The sequence below is a fragment of the Zalophus californianus genome, chromosome 7 (assembly GCF_009762305.2).
Source record: "Zalophus californianus isolate mZalCal1 chromosome 7, mZalCal1.pri.v2, whole genome shotgun sequence".
Taxonomy (NCBI): Eukaryota; Metazoa; Chordata; class Mammalia; order Carnivora; family Otariidae; genus Zalophus; species Zalophus californianus.
The window spans coordinates 95,094,645-95,107,927 of NC_045601.1; the positions used below are offsets into that span (position 1 = coordinate 95,094,645).

General features: G+C 41.3%; 1 protein-coding gene across 24 annotated transcripts in view; it reads left to right on the forward strand.

The window, feature by feature from the left end:
- The window catches only part of DST (dystonin), a 486,661-nt gene that overhangs the window by 271,890 nt on the left and 201,488 nt on the right, over positions 1-13,283 (forward strand). For all 24 annotated transcript variants that reach the window (XM_027601381.2, XM_027601378.2, XM_027601372.2 and 21 more), the window contains one exon: positions 12,954-13,120. In XM_027601381.2, coding sequence (XP_027457182.2) covers positions 12,954-13,120 — 167 coding nt within the window. The remainder of the gene's footprint in view (positions 1-12,953; positions 13,121-13,283) is intronic.

Here is a 13,283-nt window from a genome sequence, read left to right on the forward strand (position 1 = left end):
ATCAGTCTGTGAAAGTTTAGTTATAAAATAATTGCATAGAATTTGGTTCTCTATCAATGCCTTGATCTTTTCAGTTAAATGAAGGGCATGAAAAATTTTAAAACCATTGCTGTACAAGAAAAATAGTTATATTCCCCCCATATTTGAATAAGAAATAAATGAACATTTGCTAAAGGTTGCTATTAATTTAGAGCCTTAGCACTTGAACTTTATCAACTTTTTGCTTTTATCCTCTATTTAACTCTTCCTTTTAGGAGGCAGTTTTAGCCAGATCGAATTTTCAAAATATTTATGCCATCTTTGCTGTTAAAAATATTTTGTGGAGCATTTTCACACATTTTTGAAACTTGGAAGCACTCACTAAAAATGTGTTGATTACATTTGTTTCTGCCAAAGTAGTTAAAACATCTTTGAAGAGGTTGTCTTTGGAAGCAAACATCTTGGCTTGGAAATATTTGCCTGTGTTGACAAACTCAATATGGGATTTGCTTTTGCCTGACTATAGTGGCAGGTAGTGTGAATAAGAGTTTAAGCGATAGTCCTCACCATGGTTCACTCTAGGACAGGTGCTTTTCTGAACCATGTGCATGTGTCATTGTAGTCTCTCAGCATCTCTGTGAGGAGGTACTTTACATGAGAGGAAACTGAGGCCCAGAGAGGCCACAGGGCTAGTATGTGGTGTGGTCAGGAATTGAACACAGGTCACCACCTTCCACAGCTCTGTGCCAATCTTTCTCCCCAATGTTACACTTTTTCTTGTGCAATAATTATGTTGAGACTCCAGAGGTAGGAGAATTTTGAGATCCATCTTTTCCAGCCTGCAGCTTTCATTCTTATTCATACCTGAACTCTCTCAAATAGAGTATAAACTCTATTTTTTTGTATTTAACAAAAATATATGAAAGAATTGAATTTCCTTTGATACTACTCTTGTGTCCAAGCCTCTCTGAACCAATAGTTATTTTGTGTTCTGCAAGGAAGAATGTTTGACTAGGTATCATTTCTGTATTTACTGTGTGTCCCTTAAATCAGTTTTTGCTTCAGAGTGCCTGGGTGGCTCAATCAGTGAAGTATCCAACTCTTGGTTTCAGCTCAGGTGATGATCTCAGGGTCGTGAGCTTGAGCCCCAAGTTGGGCTCCAGACTCAGCTGGGAGTCTGCTTGAGATTCTCTCTCTCCTTTTGCCACCCTCTGCCCTTAAAATAAAGAAATAAATTCTTTTAAAAGATCAGTTTTTGCTTCTATAAAATGAGATGATTCACTGATAGGTAAAGCTCTTTCTGGAATGTTGTAGGGAGTCAGTACACATTTGATGTAGCAGAGGGAAGAGAATTTATGAGATCTTGTGTCAGAAGACTGAAATTTAACCTAGGTCTTATTTTCCACATCTGTGAAACAGGGTGGTGTGTTTTGAGCATTAAATTAGATAATATATGTGAGGGGCACCTGAGTGACTCAGTTGGTTAAGCGACTGCCTTCGGCTCAGGTCATGATCCTGGAGTCCCGGGATCGAGTCCCACATCGGGCTCCCTGCTCAGCAGGGAGTCTGCTTCTCCCTCTGACCCTCTTCCCTCTCATGCTCTCTATCTCTCATTCTCTCTCTCTCTCAAATAAATAAATAAATAAATAAATCTTTAAAAAAATTAGATAATATATGTGAAAAGGATTTATTAGACTGTAAGTACTTGATACTTTCTATCTTACTACTGTCTTCTGCTTCTGTGGAAAAGAGGAAATACTTTGTAACCGTCTGCTGACTAGAAGAGCTATATGTTGTTTCAAAATTTATAACATGGCATTTCTTTTTTTCCTTTGGGCATAAACCATTCTGCCCAAGTGGAGTACACTGCCCCCTTCTGTCTCCCCAACTCCACTCATCCTCTCACTCTGTCTTCAGCAAATATTTCCTGAATACCTATTTGTCAGACAGTATATTCCTCTAACTCCATAATTAACTTAAAATTCTGTCAACCTTTTAGACCAGAAATAACCCTAGGAATAACCAATTCTTGGAGCTTGTATTGGTTACTTACATCTTAGAACATTTCAGAGACATTGTTGATAGTAGCTCTGGTATGAGAGAAGAAGAGAACATAATGCTGGAGGCAAATCGGCTGTTCTGTGAGGGAAAGGCCGTCAGTTGGGGTATTGTGTTTAGTTTAGTGAGGAATATTTCGGTGAACCCTGACCTTCAGTTCATGTGTGAGATCCAGGGGTATATCTTCCTCTGAAAATGTGTAGAGTTCTACGTTATCAGCTGCTTGGCCAACATGGAGACTGAGAAGCTCCAGTGAAAAGGGCTTGACTTTAGGGGTTAAGGCAGAGGTAGGGGGTCCCTCTCATGACCCGTGTGTGTACAGCCATTTTCTCAGCAGATGGTGCATGGAAAGGGAGCACCCCCTGTGGCTACTGACCTGGAGGGAAAAATGAGTGTGAGTTGTAAGGATAGATTTCTTTTCTAAATGTGAAGGAGAAACTTCTTGCAGATTCTGGACTGGAATTTAGGAGACCTAAGTCTGTGAGACCCTGGACAATTCACTTCACTTCTTATAGCCTCAGCTTGCTCACCAATGAAATGAGGGGGTCCTCACATGGCTTTCCATATTTTCAGTTTGAGTTCCCCTGATTGCTTAATCCTTAAGGATATTTATAGCTTTCTGTAAGCTAGACATCTTAGTTTTCTTACCTTCAGAGATGTCGCCTTTTCCAGTGTTATACAGAAATTATTTAAGTAGTAACTTTGATTAAACTTTTTAATCTTTTCAGTAAATTATAAGTATTTTAAAATATAAAAAAAATGTTGCATTATTTGCCTTGTATAGAAGAATGAAATCCAAGCATTCTTTAAAGAAATAAAGTGAATCATTTAGGGAGTATCCGACTCAACTTTGCAAGTTGGCTGTTCTCGTGTTCTCAGTGCATGCCAGAACCATGACAACATCTGTAAAAATAGGGTGTTCCTGTCGCCCAGTTGTCTGGTGGCATTGACTTTGCTCAAAGGACTTTCACATTTACAGCCTCAGCTGACCAATACGGTGAGGCAGTTGCCATTCACTTAGCAGTAAGTGGGTCATCTAGCAAGAAGCTGTGAATGAAAGCAGAGTGCGCTATGAGATGGGATATGTTGGATTGTTTTCTTTCATCAGAAAGATGTTTTGAGGTTATCTGTTGTGTCAAGTTTGTGAAATTGTTTTAGAGAAATGATGCGGATGAAGCTTAGTTTTACTACCTAATGTCAGGCTCTTGCTGAGTGTCCTCTGGGATTGTGCTTGTTGCTGGGTACTTCTGTGCAGTGGTCAGGACATGATAGGTTAAAACTCATTCATATCAAGTGAAAACATGAACCATGTTTCTGATCTTTCATTCCTTTTCCCCTTCCCTCCTTCCTTCCCTCCCTCTCTCCTTCCCTCCCCCCTTTCCTTCCTTCCTTCCCTCCTTCCTTCCTTCCTTCCCTCCTTCCTCCCCTCCTTCCTTCTTTCCTCTCCCCCTTCTTATTCAGCAGATATTGAGCACCTAATTTGTGTCATGTTGGGCAGAGTGTGAGGAGACTGTTTAAAGGGGAGAAGTAGCTTGAATGGAGGACCCTAAGAAAGAGGGAACATGTGGTCCATATGGTTTGAACTTCATTGATCACAGAATCGAAAAGGGAATGGCTTGAGTCTAGAGAGATCAGCCAAGACTGAGCCGGAATACAGCAGAGTCAAGGACAACCTGAACTGGCATTTGAGAGCAGGCCGAGCCTTGGTGCAATGAGACTAGTTAGGAGACTGTTACTAATCCAGACACTGAGGCTTAGTTCCAGAAGAAGCTGGAAGCTCTTTTGAGCCCAGTATTATTCTAGGTCTCTCATGACTGTGTCTTAAAAGATGTCATTGGTATTGACATTGGAGACTAGAAGTGATGGTCCAGACCAAGCATAGTAGTTACCGCAACTCAATAATTGGTAGTGGGGAAAGAGAGAAAACAGGGAATAAAAGGCCCTTTTTCTCCTCCCCTAAACACAGTCTTAGGACATCTAATATGTCCATGTTATTAGGTGCTTGTGTCTTCCCTAAGGATGTGGGAGACTAGCAGATGACTGAGCGTGAGTGGCAGGACAAGTCAATACACATGACGAGGTTTTAGAAGGGTTGGAGCAACTCATGCTTTTATTTTTTGAGAGTTCTAGCACTGGTTTCTTTGGATCCCAGATTGCAGAAGCAAAATAGTCTGTTTGTTTTCAGGTATTTATTGTGTCTTCTGAGCTGTTTGTTGAGACTGCTTCACATTGCTTGATAGTGCCGTATGAAGCCCTGGGTCAGTGTGCACTATGAAACGAAGCTCATCCCTGAGCAGGCACATGCCTGGTTCCACCACAGTTAGAACTCTGTGCATTTGGGTTAGACTTGCTTTCTTGTGTTTGAGTTCTCTCTGTCTGTACCTCTTTACACCCCCACCCTGAGACTTTCCTACAGCCCCCAGCACCTTCTTTTAGTTCCAGTCATTACTGTTTCAATCATTGTATGTTGTCTCTGCTCTGCCAAGAGGGAGAAGAGAAATTATGTGGTAAAACATCAGTGTTGTGTCTAAGGGTAGAGGTAATGTGGGAAAAAGAGATGTGAAGGTAGTAAAGAGTATGAGAACTTTGTTTTGTTGTTGGTAGCATTTTTTTTTAGGCTGAGGTTTTTGTTTTTTTTTTTTAATTTCAGTTTTTGATCTTGTATGGAGTGAAAAGATAAAACAGAAATAATGACTTCTTTATTCTCAAGGCTCAGGATCCTGAACTATGAAAATGATTTCATATACTAGGTATCTGGATTCTTTCTTTATGCCTTACATGGCTCAAAATAATTTTGCTAAAATATATAGCCTGCAGCCATATTTCTAAATCAAATGGTTTTGAGGACTTCTTATCTAAATGGTTAGATTTTTCTGAGCATTTGTTCTAATTCCAGTAAGAACAATGCTTTTAGAATCCCCATTGGAGAACCCACTTTCTAATAACGTGACCATGCAGTTTTTGAGAATGCCTTACTGTCGCATATTTTTAAACCCCAAACTGTTCTCTGTAAACCAGCTTTTGTCAGGGCTCTAGAAGATACTTGCACTACACATAAAAATCTTGTAGATTCCTCTTTCTAATTTTGGTTTGAACTATCTTGGAAGAGGAATACACGTAAATAGAATGGTGGTAAAAGGCAAATTACCCTTTCTTGTTCTAGCCTGGTAGTGACACCACCATCTTCTGGGCTTTATGCGAAGGAAATAACATTTCTTCTGTAATTCAAGTGAAATAAAGATTTGGCCAATTCAGTGTATATATATTTAGCAAAAAATATATGGAGATTGGGTGTTTTTCTGTTAACTTGCTTCAACCACTTCAGTACCATTTTCATGTGGGAATTGAACCAATTATATCTGATAATACTAAAAGTAAATTTAAGCAGATCTGTGATAAACTATTTACTGAAATTTCACAGTTAAAGCAGATATGCCAGAAAAAAAGTCAGTGAAGTTGCTTAGTTGAAAAATTTAAAAAAATAGGCCAAGAGAATTATTTCAATTGTGAGTAAAATAGAAAGCTCCTTAGATGCAGACCAAGTTATGACAGTTTATAAGAACTTCAGGTTCCCAATAGTTAGACTCAGTTCTAGAAGAAGGTGGAAGCTTTGCGGAGTTCAGGGCCATTCTAATGTCCTGTCATAATTGGGTCTTGAAAGATACTGTGAGTTGACATTGGCGTTCACTGGGACTTGTGATATAAAGACATTTTAATTCAAACATTTTGATCTCCTCTCTCCTTGAACTTGGAGAATACTAGATTTAGGTGGTTTTTATGCAGTGCTAAAATAAATTTTTTGAAAAATGTTGTCAAATGTGTCATTTCTATTGTGTTAATAGTAAGCAGACAAAAACCTCCTTGGTCAAGTGACATTTTTATGGATGCATCAGTTTTGTTGGTTGGAGTTTGCACATCCACTGTAGTATTAAAGCCTCTCCTTCCTGTGTGGGACCTTGAAGTATATGATGAAGCAGAAGTGATCAAGGATATCCTGGTTGCCTGAATGAAATTCAGATTCCACAGGTGCCAAACTCAGTCACAAAGACATATGTTCATGGGACATTTACTTTCTATTATGTGCCAAGCTGTGACTGGGTTAGACGCTGAAATACGAAGATGAAGAAGACACCATATTTATTTTGTGTGTATTTGCTCATGTGTTAGAGGGAGAGAAGTTATCTAATAATGATACACAAAATGTACTAGGATAGCAGTCTGTGTGGGCGCTGTGGGAGCACAGAGGATGGTGGGACGGGGTTCCTCAAAGGGACAGAGAAGTGAAGAGCTTGACTGGGGCGGCAGCTGGTGAAGGCATTCTAGAGGTAAGAAGGAGCATATATCAATGCATAGTGTCCCATGGAAATGTGTTCTTATTGAGGGAACAAGGAGTCGCTCAGTGTGGCTGGAGCATGAGGAGGTTTTTGGGTGAGTGTTGAAGGGGAGGGTGGGGAGATGAGGCTACATAGGACCGTGTGACCAATTGAAGGTAGGTATGGACAGAGAAAAAGGCATCAGGGAGGACTTCAGGGTTTGTGATTCGGGGGCAACCAGGCAAATGATGGGGCCGTCCTCCAAGCTACGAATACAGAGAGAAGAGCAGGATGGAGAAAGAGAAATGGATTTTTCTCTGCAGTGAATTTGAAGAGGTTGTGTGCTAAAGCACAGTAGAGCCGGATAGATTCAAGTCCGGGTTTTACTTCTACCTGTTAGTAGTTTGTGCACTTGAGCAAGCCACATAGCCACTTTGTGCTTCGTTATCATGTGTAAAATGAGATTGTCTGTTGTGATGATCATGAGATAATATTTGGGAAGCACTTGAGCACACTGTCTGGCTCATTGAAGTGCTCAGATTTGGTTAATGTTACTATTTTGACAGAAGTGTTCATTAGGGAGTTGGAATTTATAGGTCTTGAGTTCAGGGGTGAGGTTTGGGTGTAACCTAGGGATCCCAGAGTCATCAATATGAGGGGGGCATTGAAACCACTATAGAAGATGAGATTATCCAGGGAGAGTAGAAAGAGGGGTGCTGAGCTCCAAGCCTGAGGAACAGCACTACAGGAAGGGTAGCAGAAAACTGAGAAAGGCCAGAGGGGCAGGAGGAAAACCCGGAAGGAGTGACATCAGGGAAGCCAGGGAGGAGAGACTAACACTGACAGATGCCTGAGAGATCAGGATTAGAAAATGGACGGATTGAGGGGCACCTGGGTGGTTCAGTCCTTTAAGCATCTGCCTTCAGCTCAGGTCATGATCCCAGGGTCCTGGGATTGAGCCCCACAGAGGGCTCCCTGCTCAGCGGGGAACCTGCTTCTCTCTCTCACTGCTCCTCCCCCTGCTTTTGCTCTCTCTTGCTATCTCTCTCGCTCTAAAATAAATAAATGAAATCTTAAAAAAAAAAAAAAAAGAAAAGAAAATGGACGGATTAGAAAGCAACCCTTGAGTTCTTCTCCAAGATGTTTTTCTGTCATTAGGTTGCAGGCTCCATGAGGATGGTTGTATGACCAATGCCCAGTACTGGTACGAGCAGACATTTGTGAGTGCTTAGTGAATAAGTGAGACTATGGAAGAGGAGGCAGTAGATGATTGCTCACCATATCTTTGAGCTCTTCAGGTGTCATGTGACCTCCCTCTTTTTGTGCCCACCACTTCCTCTGTTACTTTTCACCATCTGATTTCCTTTTTTCATTGGGAAAATCAAGTCATGAGCAGGAACCTCCCTCACTTTCTTGTTCGCTCACTGCTACTTAGTTTTAGTGGAGTGATTGGGATGGAAGCCAAGCCACAACAGGTTGACAGGTAAAGATAATAAAGGTAAAAAATACAAAAATAAAATCTATTTTTTAAAAAGACAAAAAATACAGAGGGTTTTTTTTTTTCAGTTGCTTTACTGGGAAGAGAGAGAGACAATGATAAGTAAAGAGGGAATTGAGTTTATGAAGCTTATTTATTTTAGGATGGAAGAGAGTTGGGCATTTTAAGTACTGAGAGCAGAGACCCAGATGAAGAGGGAATGATTGATAGAGTGAGACTCCCAGGAAGGCAGGAGGTGGAAGGATTCTGAGCACAGGAGGAAAGCAGGTCATGTGGAAGCCAAATTTGTGGGTAGCAGGGCAGGGAAGGGAGGGAGTTCTTACTCATGTTGCTATTTTCTTTATAAAGAAGGAGATAAAAAAGTGATTGTGAAACATAAGGGGGTATGGGGTTAGGGAGTTTTTGCAAATGGTAAAGAATATTGAAAGAGATATTGTGAAGGATGGAAAAACTGGCCAATTAGGACATCAAGAAGAAGTGCTAGGTTTCTTAGAGCACTTAGCTGAATTGCGAAGCTGGAATTTATGGTGGCAGCAGACCACATGGGACTATGGTTTTCCTGTGGAGCTTAGAGCATAGGGCACGAGTAGAGGAGGCTTACAGCTGACTTGATCAGGATTGGGCTTTGGCCAGGGGGTTGCAGGGCAAGGAGAAGGTATTTGAAGTGGTGGATCCTGTCATACAGGCCAGATAGAGGAGGAGGTGAAGGTAGAAGAGGGCTCATAGAGTGGGACCCAACTGGACAAGTCAAGGAATGTGAGATGTCGATGAAGCCAGATGAGTGGTTTAGCTGGGGATAGAGAATGAAAGTAGAAGAAGAACAGGAACTCACTATTAGAAGTTAAATGTCTTAACTGCGGTAGTTCTGGCATAAGATGCTGAGATCCAGGATGTTAGCAGTAGGTGTGGAGAGAAGGTGGACTGTGAGGGAGACAGGTACACGCTGAGCCAGGTGTTGGATCTTTGCGGAGGGTGGGGGGGGTGTGTGCGGGATCATTTTTAAGGAGAAGAAGGTGGTAGTACAAGAGTGGCCTGTGATGTAAAAATGAGGTCTTGGGACGTATTGGGTCATGGTTGGAAAACTATTGGTTGTGCGTCACTGGGGGAGTTGGACTACACTTGCCCTGCTACGGGCCGGGGGCGTGGGTGGGACTTGACCTGGGGCAAGAGGGGCAGACCTGGTTCAGTAAAATGGTAGAAGTGGTGTGAGGTTCAGAAGAGGTGAGAGACTTTGTTTACCACAGAATAGACATTTCTGGAAAGCTTGAGAATGGTGTCAAACCGGGTCAGGAGAGATGAAGCATGACATACAGTCACGGGAGGCTCCACGACAGGAAGAGCCTGCATTTGGGTGGGAGCCAGCAATGACCTGGATGTGAGGCACGAGGGCTTCGAGTTTCCCAAAGGAACGTGGCAAGAAAGGACTTTGTTTTTGGTGCTAGCTGACAGATTGTTGGGGAGAAACGTTAAGCGGCAAGCATGGCTAATAAAATTGCAGCGGGAATAGCTAACATTTATAGAGGTTTCTACATGCCAGGCACTGTGCGAAGCGTTTGATGTCGATTTATTTTATGGAATCTGTAGAACCACTCAAGGAGGTAGAAGTGATGAGGTCATCATGTAAGTTTTCAAAATGAAGAAAATGGATTTTAGAACGATGGTGTGAATGGCTCTCGTTCATAATTCTGCTGTTGGAGTTGGAATCTGAGTCCAGGTGGCGTGAATGCATGCCTTCTCAGATCTTCGAACTGCCTCCAGGATTTGAAGGGAGGAAGCTTGATTACTTCCTGGAATCAGACCTGACCTGTCACTGATGGAGGATTCAAGCTGATTTGCTGAATGCACAGATTTTAAATCAGGGGTCATCAGTGATGACTACAGACTTAATTTTTAGAGTTTAACTTATTTTTCATTTTGGTTTCGGTTGCGCAGTATTATGAAAAGTTTGATATACTCAGAGAGGTAGTGGTTAATGGTAACAGGACATTTTAAAAAATACCCAGAGTTTCCTTGTAGGAATAATACTCAAGTAATTGGAAATAACAGGAAAAACTGAATATGAGCAGTCTTTGATATGTTAAAGTTTGGTTCATAACATTTGAAAATCACAGGTTTTTAAATAGTGTGTGCATGTGTAACAGTCTGAAATAGTGTGTGTGGGAGTAATAATCTCAAATTCATCCCCTGGAAACTTATTTCATAAGATTACTTTCTCCTGGTTGATATTTGACCGTTTTCATCCTCTAAACTCCCCTTCCTTTAATATCCTTCCCGGGTAAAGTGCTGTGGAGCACTTGAACCTATTAAACTTACCTTGTAGTCAAAACTTACTGACTTCCCTCGTGAATAGGTAATTCAGTGACTGGACTGGGATGGTTCTCCACCTGCAGAAAATAGTTCCCCCTCTCTCCAGTTACCTTCCTTTTCTTTATATAGTTGTAATTACTACCCTTGTAGCTCCCGTGCTGTTATAAGGGTTTCCAGAAGCAGTTGATCTTACAATTCGTAAAGGCTAAGAGGAACCTGTTGTCAGATTTTACCTGGAGGCTCAACTTTCTTGTGCACCGTTTCCTAGATTCATTTCTCTGAACTCTGGTTTTTATAGATTTTGATTTGTTTGAGCAGCAAATTTAAAAACTTTATTTTTTACTTCCCTTCATAGTAGGGGAATTGGGAGAATAATACAACCAAGTTTTTGCTTCCCCCTTTGTCAAAACAGAATGATAAAAACCACGATCAAATTGCTGATATTATGCCATGTTCATGTTGTTACATTCTCGCAACACAGTGTAGTAACAATTACCATCATGATTTTACAAGTCAGAGAATGGTCTTTTTTTTTTCTTAAAGATTTTATTTATTTATTTGACAGAGAGAGACACAGCAAGAGAGGGAACACAAACAGGGGGAGTGGGAGAGGGAGAAGCAGGTTCCTGCTGAGCAGAGACCCCAATGCGGGGCTCGATCCCAGGATCCTGGGATCATGACCTGAGCCGAAGGCAGACGCTTAATGACTGAGCCACCCAAGTGCCCCCAGAGAATGGTCTTAAAGCAGTTGAGTGACTGGAACATAAATGGTGGAGATAGGATTTAAACTCCCGGGATGTGCCAGAAAGGCTCTCCAGCATAATTTTATTTATTGATTTTTAAAAATCTTATTTATTAATTTATTTAGAGAATGAGAGAAAGTGTACAAGTTGGGGGTGGGGCAGAGGGAGACGGAGAGAGAATCCTAAGCGGACTCCAGGCTGAATGCAGAGCCAAGGTGGGGCTGGATCTCAGGACTCTGAGATCATGATGTGAACCAAAATCAAGAGTTGGAAGCTTAACTGACTGAGCCACCCAGGCACCCCTCTCTAGCATAATTTTAGATTAGAATATCAGTTGGAAGTTGGATGGAAGAATATTAGTGGTTTTTCTGCTCTTTTTCTCCATGTTAAAAAAAGAAAAAGGATTTCTTCCTGTATATTATATATAATGTGTTCATGTGTGCACATAGTTCTTTCCATGCTATGGAGATTAGCACAGATTCTTAGGAAAGATGATTAAATTGAGACACTTATGGGGAATGCCTGGGTTGCTCAGTCAGTTAAGCGTCTGCCTTTGGCTCAGGTCATGATCCCAGGGTCCTGGGATTGAGCCCCATGTGGGGCTTCCTGCTCAGCAGGGAGCCTGCTTCTCCCTGTCCCTCTGCCCCTCCCCCCCACTCATGCTCTCTTTCTCAAGTAAATAAATAAAAATCTTTAAAAAAATAAATTGAGACACTGTGCTCCACTTTCCAATTATCTGTCAAGGAGCATGTCTGTGCTGAATAGTGGAGAAAGGGTGTGTGTGGCCCCTGCCGGCATGTCCATGTGGTGTTGTTAGGGACTGCCAGGCCTGGCGTGGACTTTAACTGCCGCAGCCTGCACTGGGTCCCCGGTGGGCCATGCCTTCAGCCCTTGTGGCAGCTGGGAGGAATAAAGGGCTTCCTGTTTGAGCCTTGCACTGCTGTACGTAAAAGGCTTTCTTCAGTCTAGGTTTTTAAAATTTTCTGCTTTCAGTTGTTTGACTCTGCCTGTTTTGACCCCTGACTTCTGTGCTGTATTTAGTCTCTGAGTAGGACTTGAGACTGAAAAGAGTCTTAAACATGATCTGTCTCTACCTCCTACCTCCTCATTTTATAGATGAGGAAGTTGGCTCACAGACATGAAATGAATTATTCAAAGCTCTGGGACTAGTGGCCAGGTTTAGAAGCCAATCTCATGACTTTACTGATGTTTTTCCTATTACAAGATGATTTGTGACTCCCCATGTATTGCTTCCAACTCCTTATTTACTCATCTTGATCCTGGCTTCCCGCCTGGCTCCTTGATCCCTTGGCTTTGCATCCTGCACTGATTTGGTGGAACAGTTGTCTGTTGGTGTTAATCCCAGCTTTGGAATCACTGTGTGACCCCTGGTAGAGTCACTTTGTGCCTTAATGTCATTATCTGCAGATTAAGTAGGACCCTTATGTAAATGTAAATCATGTGAACTGGTGATCTGTTTTATTTAGTGGAAGAGACTTTTAGAAAATTTAATGAAAACAAGTAAAGTATAGGGAAAAGTCAGTTAAATCAGATTTCATGTTGAGTAAGCTACGCAAGGAATCATGAGAAAGTTAAAGAGACTTTACGTCAAATTGTTATGTAATGTAGTAAATTGGGGACTTTCTTCGTTCTTTATACAGAATACCTGTTGGATCAAGTCCTCCTCTGAGGGTAGTAATATAGATTAATTTGTAGGTTTTACTTTTGATCTTGAACTTGGAAAAACATTTGGTTGAGTTGTTTTAACCCATCTGATTAGTAAAGAGGAATCTCATTGAAAATTGGAATTTTCAACGCTGTGACATTTTGGCATAATGAAAAAACTAGATGCTTGGGTTAAATCCTAGTTTTCTATCTATGAACCTCTTTGAAACTCAGGTTCCCTATATGTAAAATGGGAAAAATATACTTAGCTTTCCAGTGAGAATTATGAGGATTAAGTAAAATAATACTTGCGAAGTTCTGGGCACATAGTAGGTTCTCAGTCTGAGCTAGCTTTCTTCCTAATGTTTTAACGCTTTCTATTATATTTAGATATCTGATATCCATGTTACTGGAGAGTCAGAGGATATGTCTGCTAAGGAGAGATTGCTACTATGGACACAGCAGGCAACAGAGGGTTACGCTGGAATACGGTGTGAAAATTTCACTACCTGCTGGAGAGATGGAAAACTATTTAATGCCATCATTCATAAATACAGGTATGGAATTGGTGGGGTCTTTTTTCTCAGACAAATATGAGAAGTGTTTCTTCCATTTCCAAATTTCAAAATAACCTTTTATTATTACAAAAGCAATACATGTGCATGGCAGAAAGTTAGAAAATACAGACCAGACACAAGTAGAAGCATCACATTCCCACCG